This window comes from Arachis stenosperma, chromosome 6 (assembly GCF_014773155.1).
Source record: "Arachis stenosperma cultivar V10309 chromosome 6, arast.V10309.gnm1.PFL2, whole genome shotgun sequence".
Classification (NCBI taxonomy): domain Eukaryota; kingdom Viridiplantae; phylum Streptophyta; class Magnoliopsida; order Fabales; family Fabaceae; genus Arachis; species Arachis stenosperma.
The window spans coordinates 84,939,510-84,961,027 of record NC_080382.1 but is presented as its reverse complement, the minus strand read 5'-3'; the positions used below and the strand labels follow the sequence as shown (position 1 = coordinate 84,961,027).

At 35.5% G+C, this 21,518-nt stretch overlaps 1 protein-coding gene across 1 annotated transcript; it reads right to left on the bottom strand.

The window, feature by feature from the left end:
• Nucleotides 1-9,600: 9,600 nt before the first annotated feature.
• LOC130936804 (PAN domain-containing protein At5g03700) lies at nt 9,601-11,814 on the bottom strand. The gene has a single exon (XM_057866958.1). It carries the CDS (start codon nt 11,761-11,763, stop codon nt 10,285-10,287), a length of 1,479 nt encoding a protein of 492 aa, XP_057722941.1. The 5' UTR covers nt 11,764-11,814; the 3' UTR covers nt 9,601-10,284.
• Between the last annotated feature and the right edge of the window lie 9,704 nt (nt 11,815-21,518).

Genomic DNA, 21,518 nt, shown 5'->3' with positions numbered 1-21,518 from the left:
CACATGACTTGATCAATGAAGAAGAGTTGAAAGAAGTTAACAAGAAAGTGGGAATTGAAGAAAGTTGTCAAGAGGTGGAAGACATTAAGGAAGAGTTTGATTTTGTACTAGAGCAAGTGGAGGAAGCCGAAATTATCGAAGAAGGGGAAGTGGTTGAAGACTTAAGAGATGCGGAACCTCCATGGGAAACTCAAGTCATAGAGCCTGATGACAAGTCATCTTAGCCTAGTTTCACTAGTCCTTTTCTTTTGTTTTCACTTGAATTATGCACTTTCTTGAGCCATAAGCAAGCCAATTGGGTAGATTTTCATGCTTCCTTTAATTTAATCAACCATATGTGAATTGATGCAAATTCATGAGGTTTTATGCTATAATTGTTGCATATTATGATAGATTGAACACCTTATGATTTTGAGCATAGCCTTGATGTGTTTGGTTGACTAATGATAGGTGAAGATAGCTTGGAGAAAGGTTGAAGTAAGAAGGAATGGCTAGAAGCAAAGAGAGGATAATGAAACAAGTGAAATTGAACCAGGAAGCAAAAAGTTGGACTTAAAGTTAGCCCCCAAACTTCAGCACAAACTTTGGGTGAAAAGTTAGCCTCAAAGTTAGACCCCTAACTTGAGGGCTAATGTGAGAAGTGGCAAATTTCTTCCCTGGGCACTCAACGTTTGCGCCAACGTTAGCCCCCTAACTTGGAGGCTAACGTTGGCACATGAATGCTACTCACTAGGCACCCAACGTTTGCGCCAACGTTAGCCCCCTAACTTGGAGGCTAACGTTGGCGCCATTTGTGCATGAGGAAGGGCCAACGTTGGCGCTCAAGTTAGACCCCTAACTTTGGCACCAACGTTGGCATCAGTAAATTGGGCTACCTGATATGAAAAGTTTGAGCAGAAGTTAGACCCCTAACGTTGGCTCAAACTTTTACTCCAACTTCTATAAAAATTCAATCCGGTTCAAATGGTTCACTTGGGTTTCTCTCCAAACTTCAAGAGCAATTAACCAAGGCCTCTTTCAACCCAATTCCACCAAGAGCAAGGGCCCAACTCAAGGCTTGAAGATTAATTGAAGAAAGTGTATAAATAGGCTAGAATTCAAGTTAGTCAGGGGGCTTTTCCTTTTTAGTTTTCATAGAGCTTTCCTTTTGAATTTTCATAATAGTTTTCGGAAGAGCTTTGGGTATTGAGTGAATTTTAGTTTCTTAGTTTCGGGGAAGGAGAATTCCATTCTCTTTCTCTTAGTTTTATTGCTTTCAATTTCAATTACAACTGCCTTGGATCTTGGGTTGGAGAATTGAAGGAATTCTGTTTCAATCTCAACTTGGATCTTGTTTATTTTCACTGCAATTGAATTTCCATTTCTGTTATTTGCATCTCATCTACTTTCTTTGCAATTTACAATTTCCTTGCAATTGTTCTTGTTGGATCTAGGAAGGCATTGAGATCTAGACTTGGATTTCTAGTCTCTTGGGTCCTGAGATCTAAATTCCAACTTTACATTCTGTTTGATGCTTTTCATGCTCATTTACTTTTCTGTTTAAGATCCGGTTAGATCTAAATCATTCTCTACTTCTCTGCTTGTTGCAATTTTACTTTCCTTGTTTAATTTCTGCAAATCCAACTCCCAATTCCCTTTACAATTCAGGCCATTTACATTTCCAGCACTTTAAGATTTTGCAATTTACATTTCTTGCAATTTAAGTTTTTGCCATTTAATTTCTTGTTATCTAAGATTCAGCAATTTATTTCCTGTTCTCTTTAGTTTCATGCCAATTACCCACTCCCTTTACTTTCTATGCAATCTAAATTATGCAAATCACAAATCACTCAACCAAATCTTGATTCGCTTGACTAAATCAACCACTAAACTAAAATTGCTCAATCCTTCAATCCCTGTGGGATCGACCTCACTCCCGTGAGTTTTTATTACTTGATGCGACCCGGTGCACTTGCCGGTGAGTTTTGTGTCGGATCGTTTTCCGCACATCAAGTTTTTGGCGCCGTTGTCGGGGATTGATTAGATTGACAATGATTAAGTGAGGTGGTAGTTTAGATCAAGCACTTTTTCTTTATTTTTGACTAACCCACTAACTGTTTGAAGATTTGCCTCTATTAACACGCTAACTGTTTGATGAATTTAACTACACTCTATTCTCAAAAATACCTCTGTGTATTCCTTGTGATTGATTTATATGTCACAGGAAAGAAGAGCAGCCAGAGGGAAAGATATCATTGAAGAAGGAGTTTCTGAGAAAGAAGAACACCACGACATGAAACCGCAACTTATCACATCAATCAAGAAAAATTGTTCCTATGGTGGAAACCCATTGGAAGATCCTAAACAGCATATATCCAGTTTCCTAAGGATTTGTGGTGCTGTCAACCCCGATGGTGTAAATCATGACACCTTTAAGCTCTTGTTGTTTCCCTTCTCACTAAGGGATGAAGCTGCACAATGGTTCGAAACCTTTTCCCAGGGAAGTATTACTAGTTGGGACGATTTGGTTACCAAATTTCTGGCTAAATTCTCCTCATCCCAACAGACCATCAAGTTGAAAGAGGGAGAACATCCATTCACACAAAGAGAAGAAGAATCACTCTTCATGGCATGGGAAAGATTCAAGAAAGCAACTGACAAAGTGGGTATTCGAGCTTTCTATGAAGGATTAACCCCAGAAACAAGAAAAGCAGTGGACTACCTCTCAGATGGCCCACTCAAAGCAACATCAAATGCCCAAGGAACTGCAAATTTCAAGGACAAAGAAGTCAATAATCAACACTCGTCTGAACAACAAGAAAATGCAATTTTAAAAAAGGAATTAATGAATCTTGAAGGAGTGAAGGCAATCATGAATCAAAACAAGCATCTGCACGAGCAAACTCAACAACAATTGGAGACAATATCCAGACAAATTGATTTTCTGCATTCGGCTACAGTGAAGGCACAATTTCCACCATGGAAACCACATTCTTATCTAAGAGTGAGGGAATCTCAACATCAGGAACAAAGGGACTTCAACTACAACAACCCCAATTTCCCAACCCTGCAAAAACACCACCATACCCACAGCAATCAATACATACCACCACACTACACACCCTTCCAACCCCTAACACCCCACAACCAACCAATTTCACAAGACTCTCAGAGGATCACTAATCTGGAAAGCTTAGTAGAAAGAATGATGAAACATCAAGAGATGATAAGCAAGAACCATGAGGACTCATTCGAAAGAATTGAGAGGCAAATGAAACAATTAGCTAAGAACATCACAGAAGTGAGTGAGAAGATGGCTAAAGGAAAAGAATCACTCATCCAGGATGAACATCATAAGGCAAAGTCTCACTTAGGAGGACAAGGGGACAAGGAGAAGGAAGCACAGAATCCGAGCTGAACAAGTACAGAGGATGTCAAGCTAGTGACAATAAAAGAGCGCTTGTTGGGAGGCAACCCAACCAGAGGTAACCATCTTTTCATATCCAATTCAATAAAACTGTTAATTAGTTTTATCTAGATTGCAAGAAGCTAAGTTTGGTGTTACACACCAAAAACAATTTAAGGGAGAATGTAGAATTTTAAGTTTGGTGTTCCACCAAAATCCCATTATAACACACATTCTCACCTTATGCATAATATGGGCTTCAAGCATAATGGATGAATTAGTTAACTATTCTGCTGTTTTCTAGTATTCAGCCTTATTACTTTTGAGAAAAAGAATTTCACACATGGTTAATGAAAACCTTTGGCAAGGTACTAAGTTTGGTGTTCCCACACCAAAGTAAGTGCAAAAAGCCCACAAATAAATCATGCATGCTAACCACTGTTTCTAAGTGCTTGGGGAACAAGCAACTTCCAATATCACTGCAGAATATCATACAAACTTTTGGAGATTTTTAGCATCATCAACCAAAGAGGAGAAAGATGAACATGAAAGTCAGCATTGATGATGATGAGAAGAAGGAAAGCAAGTGAACTCTAACAGGTTGTATTGTTAAGTGATTGTTTTACATCAAATATTGCTGTAATTGAAAGTTGGATTGTATCCTTATTTGTCCTGCATGTTTGCATAGTATAGTTTTCTTTATATACCCCTGCCTGCCTGCATAGCATAGTCTTTCGTTATAATTCAATAAGCAAGATGCTTGACTATTCACAACATTCTTGTCTTCAAAACTTGTTTGCACTCAATTTTCAAGAATGCATCACATGAAAGTTCTTTGAAACGAAGGATTGAGGAATTAAACAATTTTGAGGTAAGGAAAAGATTAGGAGAAGTGGTGGTTCTAGTTGTATGATTATGTATTGAGGTTGCATGCTTGTGAAAACTTGCATGGGAGCTCATAGGCAGGATATGAAGTTCAAAGAAGTATTGTGGAGATTCTCAAAAACCAATTGATCCGAGAAGCAGCAAATAAAACAAAAAGAAAAGTAAAGAAAATACAAAAGCAAAAATAACATGGCCCAAGGCTCTGAGCATCAATTACTAGGCAAAAAAAAAAAGAAAGAAAGAAACAAAAACTCAAAGAGTTGCTATCCTAGTAAATGCTTGTGGTTGAAATGTGTCAAGGAAAGAGGCTTGAGCAAGTAAATCCTTAGGGGTGTTTTAACACCTAATACCTTAAAACCAACTGGTTTAGGAGTATTGATTGAAAACTTATTTAAAAAGCCGCCTTGAGACATGACACTTAGAGTCGAGGTCAAAGCTCAGAAACTATAAGCTGCTTCAAGGTGATTACATATAAAGAGATCTCTATGATACCATTCGAATGAAAATCCTAAGACCTACGACTCCCAATATGTGAGGACTAGTGAGCACTGAATCCCTTGCATAAGCATATGATTTAGAGTTCACCCCACTGCTACTTAATCACTTCACTCACTGTAATTTACAAGTGTTCTTCAATCCATCTTAATTGAAAGAACCTCTGAGCATAATTCATTTCTTGCTTGGGGACAAGCAAGCTTTAAGTTTGGTGTTGTGATGACAAGTCATCTTAGCCTAGTTTCACTAGTCCTTTTCTTTTGTTTTCACTTGAATTATGCACTTTCTTGAGCCATAAGCAAGCCAATTGGGTAGATTTTCATGCTTCCTTTAATTTAATCAACCATATGTGAATTGATGCAAATTCATGAGGTTTTATGCTATAATTGTTGCATATTATGATAGATTGAACACCTTATGATTTTGAGCATAGCTTTGATGTGTTTGGTTGACTAATGATAGGTGAAGATAGCTTGGAGAAAGGTTGAAGTAAGAAGGAATGGCTAGAAGCAAAGAGAGGATAATGAAACAAGTGAAATTGAACCAGGAAGCAAAAAGTTGGACTTAAAGTTAGCCCCCAAACTTCAGCACAAACTTTGGGTGAAAAGTTAGCCTCAAAGTTAGACCCCTAACTTGAGGGCTAACGTGAGAAGTGGCAAATTTCTTCCCTGGGCACTCAACGTTTGCGCCAACGTTAGCCCCCTAACTTGGAGACTAACGTTGGCACATGAATGCTACTCACTAGGCACCCAACGTTTGCGCCAATGTTAGCCCCCTAACTTGGAGGCTAACGTTGGCGCCATTTGTGCATGAGGAAGGGCCAACGTTGGCGCTCAAGTTAGACCCCTAACTTTGGCACCAACGTTGGCATCAGTAAATTGGGCTACCTGATATGAAAAGTTTGAGCAGAAGTTAGACCCCTAACGTTGGCTCAAACTTTTACTCCAACTTCTATAAAAATTCAATCCGGTTCAAATGGTTCACTTGGGTTTCTCTCCAAACTTCAAGAGCAATTAACCAAGGCCTCTTTCAACCCAATTCCACCAAGAGCAAGGGCCCAACTCAAGGCTTGAAGATCAATTGAAGAAAGTGTATAAATAGGCTAGAATTCAAGTTAGTCAGGGGGCTTTTCCTTTTTAGTTTTCATAGAGCTTTCCTTTTGAATTTTCATAATAGTTTTCGGAAGAGCTTTGGGTATTGAGTGAATTTTAGTTTCTTAGTTTCGGGGAAGGAGAATTCCATTCTCTTTCTCTTAGTTTTATTGCTTTCAATTTCAATTACAACTGCCTTGGATCTTGGGTTGGAGAATTGAAGGAATTCTGTTTCAATCTCAACTTGGATCTTGTTTATTTTCACTGCAATTGAATTTCCATTTCTGTTATTTGCATCTCATCTACTTTCTTTGCAATTTACAATTTCCTTGCAATTGTTCTTGTTGGATCTAGGAAGGCATTGAGATCTAGACTTGGCTTTCTAGTCTCTTGGGTCCTGAGATCTAAATTCCAACTTTACATTCTGTTTGATGCTTTCCATGCTCATTTACTTTTCTGTTTAAGATCCGGTTAGATCTAAATCATTCTCTACTTCTCTGCTTGTTGCAATTTTACTTTCCTTGTTTAATTTCTGCAAATCCAACTCCCAATTCCCTTTACAATTCAGGCCATTTACATTTCCAGCACTTTAAGATTTTGCAATTTACATTTCTTGCAATTTAAGTTTCTGCCATTTAATTTCTTGTTATCTAAGATTCAGCAATTTATTTCCTGTTCTCTTTAGTTTCATGCCAATTACCCACTCCCTTTACTTTCTATGCAATCTAAATTCTGCAAATCACAAATCACTCAACCAAATCTTGATTCGCTTGACTAAATCAACCACTAAACTAAAATTGCTCAATCCTTCAATCCCTGTGGGATCGACCTCACTCCCGTGAGGTTTTATTACTTGATGCGACCCGGTGCACTTGCCGGTGAGTTTTGTGTCGGATCGTTTTCCGCACATCAGAGCCTCCTTCCAAGACGTTTGAATTTGATGTTGAGGAAGGTGTACAAAATCCAAGGCATATCATGGTTGAAGACTTTGAGGAGGTTGACCATGAGATGGATTCAAAAATTGATGATGATAATGAGGATAGGAATTCCAATTCTCAATCCTTGTTAGGACTTTTCCTAGTTATTATTTTATTTCCTTGATTATTTACATTACTTGTCTTTTATCACAAAACCCAAAAATATACTTTATCATAACCAATAATAAACACTTCCCTACAATTCCTTGAGAGACGACCCGAGGTTTAATACTTCGGTTAATTTTATTGGGTTTGTGTCGTGATAAACAAATTAAATATTGATTGAGGTTTAATTGTCAATTTAGAACTATACTTGCAACGCAATATTTTTGTGCAAATCTTTACCGATATTTTTCCTACCATCAGTGAGTGGCTCGGACAACAAGCTACCGTTCAACGCCAGGATTGGGCGTTAAACGCACAGAAGGGAGTGCGCGCTTCTGACTCTAGCGCCTTTGCTGGCGTTGAACGCCAGGTTGGATGTTTAGCGCCCAAGTGGGAGCTGACAACTTTTTTTCGTTTCTTGCTCCAAGCTTCTCAAAACTGCTCCGAATTTCACTTAAAATCATAAAAACACAAGAAAAATTCAAAGTAGCATTCAAAGGTGAATTTTACACTAAAATATAATAAAATTGACTAAAATCTAACTAAAAACAGTATAAAAACTACTAGAAAAAGGGTGTAAGATGCTCACGCATCAGTTCTTCGTCAGCCGCCACGACTTGGCAGTCCCTACATACGGTGCCAATGTACTAGAAGTCTCTGGTACGGGTTGTGATATGGATTGGAGACTTGCGAGTCGAGGCGGTCACCAGATTATCTGGAGCAATAGGGGGTGGTATTTGCAAAGACACTCCGATGCAGTGACGGATCTAGAAAATTTTGATAATGGGGGCAATATATATATATATATATATATATATATATATATATATATATATATATATATATATATATATAATAATTTTTATAATAAAAATATTATGTGTACATAAAAATTAATTATTAAATTATTCATTAATTATTATATATTTGTATATAAATATATGTGTTGTTTAATTTATTTTTAATGTGCATTTTTTTAATTCAATATATATACATGTGGTTAATTTCTATGTATATATAACATGATTAATTTTTAAAATATCTAATTTATAAATTAAAATACTAAATTAGTAATTTAAACAATAACATATCATTTAAAATTTTATTATTTAGGTTTCGTATTTTAGAAAAATTCAGTAACTTTTTTTTTAACAATACAATCAAAATACCTCTCTTTTTATATAGAATAATGTTATACATTCATGTTATATAGTTGTTACCAGAAAAAAATTAAAACTAATATTAAAAAAAGATAAATAATATTCTTTTGAGTCGATTTCTAAGAAAAAAAAATACAAATTTCATTTAAATTGTGAATTGATCATTTTAATGACATCTAATATGATATTTTTAAATTTGCTATGAAGTACCAAAAATTAAATAAAATATTATTGTGTGGTCAAATTCAATAATTTAGTGGGGACAAATAAATATTATTATCATATACTACTCAAAATAATTTCAAATTGTAGTCAGGGCGCTTGCTCCCAAAATGAGACACATACGTTTATCCTGCTCTGATGCTTAAGTCAGAATAAATTTAAAAGGTATAAGATGTCCAATATATAGGTTCATATTAATATACAGATTCAAAGTAGAAGAGAAGAGCAATATGCATACGATTGACGATGTACGTATTTTATATATATATCGATGAAGCAGTCAAGCAGTAAAGGAAAAAGAAAATGAAAGTACTGAGAAAGATGTGTATGTTGAGAGGTGAAAAGTTTTTAAAAGTGAATAAAAATAATTAGGTTATATGAATATTTTAAATATTTTATATTTTAATTAAAATTTTGATGAAATAGAATTTTAAATTAGACCTATTTAAGTAGAAATTGATTTTAAGAGAAAAAAATTAAATTAAATTAAATTCTATTTAAATAAATTTAATTTCTTTTGTTTTAAATGTTATATTCAATTCAATTCTTGTAATAGAAACAGATAACCAATTATAAGCTCAAGCAGTAAAGTCTAAAGGTAATGTTGCGGAGATTGCTTCGATCCTATGTACGAAGCATATACCACATTTACGTTCTTACTACCCTCTCACTATGACAAAAAAAACATGTTAGTTCCATTACCAGCCTAAAAAAATGAGTGTAGTGAGGAAGAGTTATGAGTTTCATTTATTCAGGTAGTTGTATCAATGAGAACTTGAGAAGTAATGTGGTGGGTTGTATCTGGTTTCCTTCTCTTGGTGTGGGCCGGATCTGTAGCCCATATCATGGAAAAACATATGTAGGTTTCTTTTTGAATACTGAAAAGAAAAATATAAAATAATTGAAATTTTTTAAAGTTGTATAATCAAATTTTTTTATGAATACAAAATTATATTCTTTGTGTCTATCGACCCCAAAAGCAAGGGCTACTTAGTACTTACACGTGTTTTTTGACTGAAAAATATAAAAAATCTGTTTAAAAACAGTGTTGATTAAAAAAAATAATAAAAGCCGCACCAAAAAATTAAAGAATAACAATCAGAGCGAAACATGGCACGAAAGAAAATGATGGAAAGAGGGCTACAAATGTTATTTGTTTTTTTCTTACGGTAATGTTTAAAAAAGAAAAAAAAATCTAAATTTATCTTATTTAAATTATAACAATAATTAATAAATATTAAGATAAATTTAAGTTGTTTTGATTTTTTTTTTGTCTCCTAAAATATTATGGTCTCTTTCGTCGGAGCGCGATAAATTATAATGTACTTAAAAAGAATTTATTAGCATTAAGTGCTATCAATGCAAGGAATGAAAGTGATAATACAAGATGCATAACCTGGGACGGACACCGGTTAAAAAATAAAACAAACAGGCTATTTTTTGCTGTGGGCAACAGTGCAACTGTGCAAGGCATGTTCAACGTGATGGAGATTGGAGCGAAGTGGCTGCATTGAAAAGAATTCATATTTGTATTTATGGGATGACTCAATTAAACAAATTCCAGTTGAGCTACTCCCTGACGTGGATTGATATTTCCATGCTTTTTTTACTCCTCGTCGTTGCTACTCCAAAATGAATATTCAAGTTGGCCTTAATTTTTCACCGAAAATCCACCGACCACCACTGCTCCAATTTGGTCAATGTTAAAAAAAGGAGGTGGTCACATATCACGTTCACACTTTCACACAGTTAATTATTCATGTGTGCTCTCCCATGGAAAACTCCCCATCCCATTAATTGCAATATTGCATTATGATTTATACCCCTATTATATTATGATCGTTAGGATGGACCCCTTTCCCCCACCACCGTCCAACCTCCTCATCATTTTCATTGGATACTACTTTATTCATAAAGCCAATAACATGATTCAAGAATCGTCATCCCATTCGTCATCATCATCATCATCTTTGATCGCTCATCTCAATGGATTTAAAACTGTCGGATCCAAGATTCCTATACGGGCCGGGTGAAGACCCGTTTTCTTCGCCCAACATCCCATTGACCCCTTTCCTTCTCCACCGCATTCTCATCATCCACACCCCAGCCCCAATAAAGACAATCCCAACCATAACCCCAACCACCACCCCAACCCGAACCCCAACCCGATTCTTCCCACTCTCACTTTTCCTCACCTTAAAATACCCAACCTTGTAGTCTTCCCCGGAACCCGTCATCGTCCCAATCGGGTAGTCCATTATGTAACAAAACCCGCTTACGTTGTTGTACATCGCACCCCAACAGCTACAGTTTCTCTCGCACAACCCTTCACACTCCGCCGAAGACGGCGTCGTCACGTGACCATCCAGCTCCTTATGCGGTGGCTCCACCCCCGTCCTTCGAATCACTGAGTAACTGTCTCCACCAATCTTTTCCGAGCACAAGTTTCCGTTGCTACCACCGAAGCATCCAACACCCGGTTCGAACCGGGTTCGGTTATCCAAACACGAGCACCCAGACCCGCCCGGAGTACACAAACCGTACGAACCGCAGGGGAGTGGAAGCTCGCAGGTTTCCGTTATGGCCTGGTAGTTGAGCACCCAACTGGACTTGTTGGAATTCCAATAATACCCTTTGAGGTTCCCATCGGGTTCTAACCGCACGAACAGAAACGACGATGCCGTTGGATTTTGTTGGAAGCTGTCGAACTTCTGAACGTCAATGGGCTTGGCGCTGGTTTGGTACATGCCCAGATACCCCTCTTTATTGACACGTGCGTAAATTGGTCCCTGTCCTTGTTTTATAACTGCTTTGGCCTCCAGTGCGGTGCGCTTCCAGTAGAGTAACTGCCTCAACGAACTTGCGCCATTTTCGGGGTAGTTAGCGTAGAGCCCCATGAAGTCGTTGCCTAACCGCAGCGAGTACAAACCATTTTGCGACGATAATGACATGGCGGTTGTGAAGTTCTGGTCCTGAACGAGAGTATTTGTGGGGAAATCGAAGCTTTGCCATATGGGAGTGGCTTTGGCTTTGTTTAGGATCTGAAGGTTGGAGGTGTTAAGTAAGAGAAGGGTGTCGCCGCCGTTTGTTTCGGTTGACCAGAGGAGGTTTGTTTTGGGGTCGGAGAGGAGAAGAGTGCCGTTGAAGGAGAGGCGCGTGGTGTGGGACCATGAGGCCAAGTGAGTTGGGTTGGCGAGCCAGAGTGGCTGCGAGGATGCCACATGGATGACGGCGAGTGCGAGGTGGTTTTGGTTCCGGCGGAGGAAGCATAAAGAGAAATTGCCAGTAGGGTCGGTGAAAAGGGACTCAAACAGCGCCGTTTGGGATTGTGGTGACGCGGAGAAGCCTATGTGGATCTGTGGTGATGCGGAACATGTCAACGCTGTGGCGAGGGAGAGGAATAGTAGGAGTAGGAAGGGGGACATGTGAGTAGGCCTAAACATGTTGGTTGAATTAATATGATCACTACACAGGGAAAGAAGTTCCACAGTGCGAGAGTTTCCATTTATAGAGTTAAGAAAACTACTGTTGTAAAAAATAGAGTTAAAAGATTCAGACGCTCACCAAAAAAAAAAGTAGAGATGTTATTGATAAGAATACTAAGTAAAATAGTTAACTAATTCCAAGTTCCAACTAACTACTATGTGCGTATTTTTTTCATCCTCATATGCGCTGCTTTTTTTCTTTTTCTTTTTCTTATTTACACTCTTGTTGCGGCTAATTTTTTTTATATGACACCAACTTTGGTGTAATACTAGGTTATGAAACTACAGAGAGTTTTACATTGGTATGACGGCGTTCAGGTGAAGGGAAGTAATTAGATGGTCTGATTTATTGCAGCTGAAAGGGAACACAAATCGAACCGTTCAATTTGTGGTTTATGGAGGATAGTGCATGAAAATCGGATCCACTGATTTCATGCGTAACGTACAAATTTTTTTTTGACCCAAGAAAATCGGACTCAGCGATTTTTTTGCAGGATTGAAAAAAATCTTGCGGGCCATGAAATCGGAACCAGAGATTTCTGGATTGCCATTTCTTTTGCGCGGGCCGTTCACTAATCGGACGGTCCTTATTGGTTAAAAAAATTTGAACGACCATGAAAGCGGTCGGATGGTCCGATTTGAGTTTAATATATGTTTAAACCTAACCCAATGCTGAGCAGCCAACTTCATCTTCTTCTTCTTCCGTGCTCCAAATCTTCGAAGCTCTCCTCTCTCTTTCTCTGCATCTCCATTATCATGGATGATAGAGTGAGATTAAAAGTGTATTATCATGGCCAAATATTGTTACAAACATCTGAAGGAGTGAAATTTGTGTGTGAAAATCCGTTAGATATTATAATTCCTTTCACACTGTCTTATGAAGAATCGAAAGGTATGATTTGTGAGAAGATGGATACTCAAATATCTAAGAGAGTGTCGTGTATTTTGTACAGATATCCTATATCTGTCTTTGGTGAGTTCGTGCAATTCCAAACGAAATACGTGACCGATGAAGCAAGCATGCAAAAAATATTTTCAGTGTATCTTGAAAGTCGGTCATGAATATCGTTCATTGAACTGTATATCGAGTTCGAGCAATCTACAACGAACCGAGATATTGAATTGGAATATTACAACAGTAATAGTCAGGAAGAGTTCGAAAGTAACTACGAGGTCCTTGATCTAGGTGTAGACGAAGATCAAGCTGACGAGGCTATGGTGGCAGATGTGGCGGATGTGGCAACTGCACTAGCAAACCAGCAGCCGTTTGTGGAGCCGAGTTTCATGCGGTCGTTGGATTTGGAGGCTATGCGTGCACCGGAGTTTCCTCAATATGTAAATCAGGTACGCCATCATTTTAAATTAATATTTGTTAAACTATGATTTGTGCATAGGTTTTGAGTTTAGGACAAATATTTAAGACAACGGTAAATAGGCAAAATATGGCATATAATTAGTAATTGTTTAACGTTTAATTATCAAGTAAACATGTATGCTGAGAAATTTAGTATTTTCCATCATTGTTATTAAAACTGGACCGGATCAGCCGGTTCGATTGAAAAACCGGTGAACCAAACCAGACCTGCCAGTTCGACAGGAAAAATCCAAAGTGAACCGGTTAAAACCGGTCAAACTCTGAAAAATTAACAAAATACTTATTGTTCCTATTTCATATTGTTTTAGAATAGCTAGATTGCTCTGTCCGATCAAACCCAGTGGTGTGGAGTATGTAGTAGACCTCCGTCGACAACGGTGTGACTGTGGTGAATTCCAAGTTGACCGGCTTCTGTGTTGACATGTGTTTGCTTGTTGTGCAAACCAGCGGCTGGATTGGCAACTGTATGTACATGATGTCTACAAGATGGACCAAGTTCGACGAGTTTACAGGACTAGGTTTAGGCCACTAGGGAATCCCACAACATGGCCTGTTTATCATGGACCTCGATTTGTAGGTAATCCATTCCTCATATGGGTATCCAAAGGTCGGCCAAGGAGGACCCGTTTCTTGAATGAGATGGACACTCGGATGTTGCGTGGTCCTAGGCGATGTAAGCAATGCGAGGCCGAGGGCCACAACCGTAGTAGATGTCATCAACGTGGTAGTGAAAGTGCAGGTGCGACCACCCAATAGAGCTCCAGCCAAATTTCTCACTCGAGTTATTGTATGACTTTCAATATTTTATATATTGTATGACTTTCGTGTGTGATGTTATTGTATGATTTTGGGATTTTCATATACTGAAAATTAATGTGAGTGTTGATGAAAAGTAAAGTAGCATAGTTGATGACATAAATAAGTCCAGTCGAATACATTCTAAATAAATAAATCCAACACATTCTACATAAATAAGTTCAACAAACCGGAAACAATAAGCAACAAACACATTCTAAATAGATAAGTCCAATACAGACATCATTTTCTCGTCGCCCATTTTACATCTTTGTATAATTTCTTGCATTTCTTTGCAATCGGGTTAAAAGCGGATGGGGTATATCGACTAGTGCTCCGACGTGGGGGATCAGCTCTAAGGTTGTATCCTTTTTCTTTTTCGCTAGTGGTTGTACCTATGAAAACATTTAATAACCAACTAATCAAATCAACTAATCAATAACCAACTAATCAAATCAACTAATCAAATCAAATCAAACCAACTAATTCAATAACCGACTAATTGGTTCAACTAATCAAATCAACTAAGTCAATAACCAACTAATTCAATAACCAACTAATCAAATCAACTAATCAAATCAAATCAAATCAACCCAACTAATTCAATAACCAACTAATTAAATCTACTAATTCGATAACCAACTAATTCAATAACCAACTAATCAAATCAACTAATCAACTCAAATCAAACCAGTCTAACCAATAAATTGTTTTACCTGCACTAGGCGCTGGACCATCATTTGGACCATCACCCCCTCATCATCAGCATCATCAACCTCCTCATCCTCATCGTCGTCCTCATTCTCGTCCTCATCCTCATCCTCGTCCTCGTCCTCATCTCCATCCGGATGGTCAACCAAAAAGTCATCAGCCTCATCATCAACTGCCTGGTAGCTCTCCTAAATTAGACCCATCGGAGCACAACATGAATTTTCACTCTATAAGGCTGATTCTCACGCTCCCAGTTATGCCACCTGACATCAGACAATTCGTTAATTTACATTTATCAATACAATTTAAAATACACTATTTCAAAGCATTTAGTAATTAAGTTTACCTATTTGCAATCGAAAAGATTTGAGGATTGCTAGGAATCGGCGCAATGAATGGTAGACAGATCCAGGCCCGGGTAAGCAAAAGTGTCAGCGGACCATCAATCTCCTTACAATCGACACGAATTGCCCTACACAACGCTCTATACAGGTGTGCCAGACATGCCAATCCCCAATTGAACTTTATGATCCCGGCAAAGTAACGGCAGAAACTTCTAGTGCACCCCTGCCCCAGACTTATCTCCAAACACGACAGTCCCAAACAATAGCATTATGTGGCACTTCATGTACCTCTGAATCTGAATATCATCAACCAACACTAAACGATCTTTCAATCCTTGAAACCACGTCAACTTGATGAAACTTTCCCTACAGTTTGCCTTCCTAGGTGCAACACCAAACTGATCCAAGAATGCCTCATAACTACTGAGTGTCGGTCCTGTAATTGGCAGACCATTCGTCGGAAGACCAAGAATTAACGCCACGTCCTCCAAAGTCACAGCACACTCACCAACCGAAAAATGAAATGTGTGGATCTCAGGGCGCTATCTCTCGATCAGAGTATTAATCAATGCCAATTGACATTGGACAACTCCAATCTGTGAAACATGATAAAAGCCGGTGTCTCGTAAATACTCCTCCACTATTGGATTGTACCGATCCAGCGGCATGTAGTGATCACATTACAACATTCTAGAACCCTAAACACAAATATAATATTAATTAATTAACAAATTAAATTTAACAGAATAAAATTTTTATTATCAAATAACCAGTAAAACATATCCACAATCAATAAAAATAATAATAATAACAATACTTTATATAAATAACTATTATATTATATACTAATATTTAAGTAACTATTCTATTCTATTCTAACAACATACATACAATAATAAATCAATCATTAGTCCTTTATTAAATATTTATATTAAACTTATAACAAAAATAATTAATTTAATAATTTTTAATTCATAATATTTATTTTACTATCGTACAAACGGAAACTTAATAATAAACATTGTTACTACAAAAAAATTATTTATTACTAACGATTAATACTAATTAATTTATTTATTATCACACGTAGAACAATCTTAATATTAGTACTATGTTTTAATAATAATTAAACCATCAGACGCGTAGTAGTAATGACAATTATTATTATTATTATTATTACAATAAACTCATTAATAACAATTAATATTAATTATATTATTTATCGTATCTCCATTATTATTATTATTATTATTATTATTATTATTATTATTGCAATTATTCTATTAATAACAATGATTAATTTATTATCATAATGCACCATAATCCTTCCTTCTAAAAAATATTATTACACTAATTCCTAATCTCTAATATTTACATTATAATTTATTATTACTAATCTCTAAAATTATTTTAATTAAATTAAATTTTTAAAAATTATTACTACACTAATTTCTAACATTATCATTATAATAAACTACTAATCTCTATCATTATAATTATTATTTTAATTAAAATACAATTTTTTGAAATAAAAACTTACATAGTTAGGATGGTCAAGATAATTAGCAATATGGAGCTTCGGACGATTGACATCTTTTATTCTTCTTCTTCTAGACATTACTAAAAATGAGTGGTCCAAATTTTTTTTTATTCAAAGCTTCATCAATAGAGGAGAATGAATGAATGAAGCTGGTGGTGGAGTTGGAGGAGAGGAGGAGACTGAAGAAGAAAAATCAGCAACAAGCAAAAACAAAAATCATCACTAGATATTCAGGAAATTATGCGATGAGAGACTGAAGAATAGAGCTAGAGGGAGTACAAATGGGGGCGACCATCATGATGAGAAAAGGACGACTCAGACCATCGCGAGCATATGTGCCTACCCACATCTTTGCCGCGAGCGTCTGTGTCCACCCTACAGCACCCTAATATTCAAATTCTTATAATCGAGTCATAAGTCAATGATCGTAAGGTGGTACGAATCAAGGTGGATTTATAATATGTATATAATTGAAAGGAATTATTAAACGAGAAGCCTAAAATGAGTAAAATAAAATTGTGATCGGAAACACTCACGTATCGATGAAAAGAATAAAACTCGATCGGAAAGCGGAAGTATAAATAGAACATTAAAGAAGAATAGGATATATATATATATATATATATATATATATATATATATGCGAAGTTTAGGTCGGCTAAGGTTACAATAAGAAAAATCAGTTGACAACAGTATTTTCTACCTCTCCCAAAATATACATCAAAGTCTTTATAGGCAAGTTTCAAAATAAATATATACATACATATAAGTTTTTCAAAATAAGTGAGGAGAGATTCTAAAACAAAAGTAAAATAGGAGTCCAATAAACTTTGCCATCTCCCAAATGAATCATAGCTCACTGCTGAGCACCAGGACTTGCATCTGAAAAATAGAGATATATACAGAATGAGAACTTCAGATCTATGGGTTCTTAGTATGGTAAAAATGCCAAATAGATACTGTATAAGACAACAGGAACTCACTAAGCAATCTTAAACTTCTTTACATCCAATTATCCATTCTAGTTTCTCACTAATCCATAAATAGGCAACTATCATAAGGAGATTTTAAATCTAATTTAACATTTTCCATCTTTTCACAACTCTCCAAATAGAAATAGGACCAGCCCTTAACGTCAACCAACGCCAGCATGAGGGACCTCTCAAGTGTTCAAACACAAACAAAGTAGACAAATAATTCACAAGTAGAATTCAAGTAAAGCATCTAGCAAGTAGACATTTAATATGCATAAGTAATCAAGCCAAGATAAGTAATGACAAGCCCAAACAATTCAAACTATGTAAATGATGTATGCCTGTCCTATGGTCGATGCTATCATCTGTCGGTTATATAGCCAAACCCGACATGTCCGGAGCAAGTGAAATCACTCCACTACATCTACTCAGACAGGTATAAATAGCAAGCGTTATCACTCCACTACGGCAAGTGAAATCACTCCACTGCAATTAAATCATTTTCATAGGCAAGTAGAATCACTTTACTACGGCAAGCAAAATCATTCCACTGCATTGACAATTATATCCAGGATCAAGTAAATCACTCTAGTGTGGTAAGTGAAATCACTCCACTGCACTTCCCATGCAAGTATATATCAAATCAGAATTTATTTCATTTTCAATCTCATTAACAACTTCATTATAAATCTCATTATCAATCTCATTAACAATTTCCCCTTCAATCTCATTTCAATCCATGATCAAATTAAACTCATTCATCATCATCCTTCATCATCATAATCAATTATCATTCTTCATCACATTCATTCTCATCATGTATCACTTCACACTTTGTTTATTTTCCTTCAATTCTATAACTCAACTCTTTATGTCTCATTTCTAACCCTCTATCTTTAATTACACCGGTTCTAGACTCTTATCGAGATTCATTACCTTGCATCTACCATCATGGTACCCTTACTCTTATCAACAAGAACAACCCACAAATGAACCACTGCCCCAAATTAAAGGACTAACACTCACTAATTCAACATGATAATTTAAAGCAGAGCAATAGTGATGGCAAACAAAGGAGCTATCGGACTATGGGGAAAATGATGGTGTGTATGGTGGGTATCTCCCTTTGTTTGTTCTCGATAATACCTTTCGCTCTTAAAATCTAGCTCATCTTTCCATCTTTTGTAACCAAATGCATCTCTAAAGAAATCCAAAACAATATCGTCAGTTTAATCCATTGCGTTCCCACAATTGGTGTCAAGGCAAATTCTTTTATTCTTTTTCAAACCCTATTTGCTTTGGTCATTTGGATGTTGGGATAAATTCATAGATGTCCTCTTGCGGTGGTTGTGGTTTGCCGTAGGAGATGGGGAAGGGACCATGGCAGTGACGGTAGAAGAAACAGAGAAAATGGGTTTAATTGAAATTGGAGTATTTTCTGCGCTTGAGGTGTTCGAAGGCTATGCATGAAAGCTTGAAAGCTGAGAAAATGGTGTCGTAGACAGAGTTTAAAACGTGTGTGAGTTGTTGATGGGAGTGATTGCATTGGAGATATGGTGAGGGTGGTGATAGTGAAGGAAAAATAAAGGACAGATTAATAATTTTATAAAAAAAGTTTAATTACTCTGTTGGTTCCTATAGTTTCGCAAAATTTTTAATTAGGTCCTTATACTTTTTTTTCCTTTTAATTGGGTCGTTGCACCAAATTTTTTTTTCCAATTAGGTCCCTCTTGGTAGTAATTGGCTTAATTGTATAGGGACCCAACTAAAAAGAAAATTGGTGCCGGGATTCAAATAAAAGAAAAAAAATGTAGAGACTCAATTTAAAAAAAAAAAATTAGTGTAAAGACTCAATTAAAATGAAAAAAAAAATATAAAAACCTAATTAAAAATTTGACAAAACTATAGAGATCAACAGAATAATTAAACCTATAAAAATTAACAATAAATTGAGTAAATTAACTGTCAATGCAACTTAATGTTGCAATTCACTTTGTCAAATAAAACATATATTTAGAGATTTATTTTGTCAAAACAAATATAACAATGCATTTTGTCAAAATTAAAATATTTCAGGTGCCAAAATAATTATTTACTTTTTTTAAAAAGAATTATCTTCGCTAAAATTCAAATGGGGCTCTTCCAACTTTCTGTAGCAATTAATAGCCACTGAGCTAACACATAGATATAAAATAATATAGATCTAATTAACATGTATTTTAAGGATACAAGTTAAAGTTATTAATAAAAAAATATTATAAAAAATATACAAAATTTAGTTTTTAATGCAATTATTATATATTTATTAAATTAAAAATTTTAAATTTTTTTAATGATAATTTTAATTTGTGTTATCGCAATACATATATTAGCTACATTCTAAAATAATTACCTAATTAAACCACTAATTCAATACTATAATTTAGACCGATTTAATTACCGCATCGAATTTAATAACTTCGCATGGAAGTCAAAACAAACGCTATTGCTGTTGGTGTCCCAAACCAAAAAGTCAGAAGCATTATTGATGGGGATCTCTTTAATTTTGTCAACTGCTTCCTACTCAAATTGTTTGGGTAACTACTTGCATGTCCATTTGCACTTGCGTTGATGATTTCATTTTCACATTAGTAAATGCTCCTTGGATGGCTAGTAGGTAGGGATGGAAATTTCTGTTACATGAAATGCACTAAAACCAAAACAAGCCACCCTGCAAGAAATAAATGAATTCCAAAGGTTTTTGGCAAATTCAAAGAGGGTTTGTCTGTATGTTTATCCAAAAAAATTTTTAGATCTCAATAGATCTAATGCTAGATAACTGCCAAGAAGCACAAGCCCGAAAATATAATATGTGTTCCAATCACATCTTCATAACTCTAAATATGGAAATAGGCGAGGTTAGGCCAGGCTTTGCTCTTAACAGGCCTGACCTGTCATACAGTTAATTGGCCTGAGCCTGGCCTGTAGTCTATTATAGACTCTTTATAAAGTATTAGGTCTGGTCTGTTATTCAGCCTGGCCTAACCTGAAGCCTGTTAAAAGGCCTGATATTTTTTTTTATAAAAATAAAAATATTATTTAAAAAAATTATTTTTTAATAAAAATAGTTATATATAATATGTCATATATTTAATATTTATAAAAAATTTTAAACTTTTAACATATTTAAAATATACAAAAATATTTATAATAAAACATAATAAATTTAAAATATCTCATAATTTTATTAATAATAAATAATTATTTATATATTTAATTAGTAAACCTGAACCTGGCCTATTAATGTATTAAGGCTTTTAAAAAAGCCTGGGCCCGTATCTATTTATAACAGGCCAGGTCAGACCAAGCCAAACACAGGTCAGGCTGCAGGCCTCTGGTAGGCCGCCTAACCTTTTTCCACCCCTACTAATAGGCATGCACTTCTGGTCCCTGGATGAGCATGAAGTGTGACCTTCTAGAAAATAAGTTTAAATTTGGATATTTTTAAAAGTCCTTGTTAATTAATAATATAAATTTAAAAGCGAAACAGGATCATTAAAAAGTATAAAACTATAACCACTACATTACTACTTATTTTTGTAATTTTGGTTATATATATATTTTTTGTCTTTTAATTATTTATTATTATAGAATTTTACTGTAAATTTATTATGTTTTTAGAAAAATTATTACAAAATTTTAGACATTCTAACAGACGTAAAACCAAATTTAATAACATCTCGAGTTTAATACTTATAAAATAATCTATAATAAATTGTAGACTAGTTCGTTATTTTACAAATTTATTAGCTTGTTTCCAACCCTATGAACCAGCAATGACTAATGATGGACAACTTTTAGTTAAACAAAATTTTTAAACGTAATTATCATGAGTTTTATATCACTTTTTTCATGCTTTTTAAAACCTACCATAACCTATTTTAAATATTATCACTATAAATTTAAAAAAAAAACAAAAAAAATTCAAAATTAAT

Coding starts and splice junctions, on each gene's coding strand:
- LOC130936804 (XM_057866958.1), bottom strand. CDS start 11,763: ATGTTTAGGCCTACTCACATGTCCCCCTTCCTACTCCTACTATTCCTC.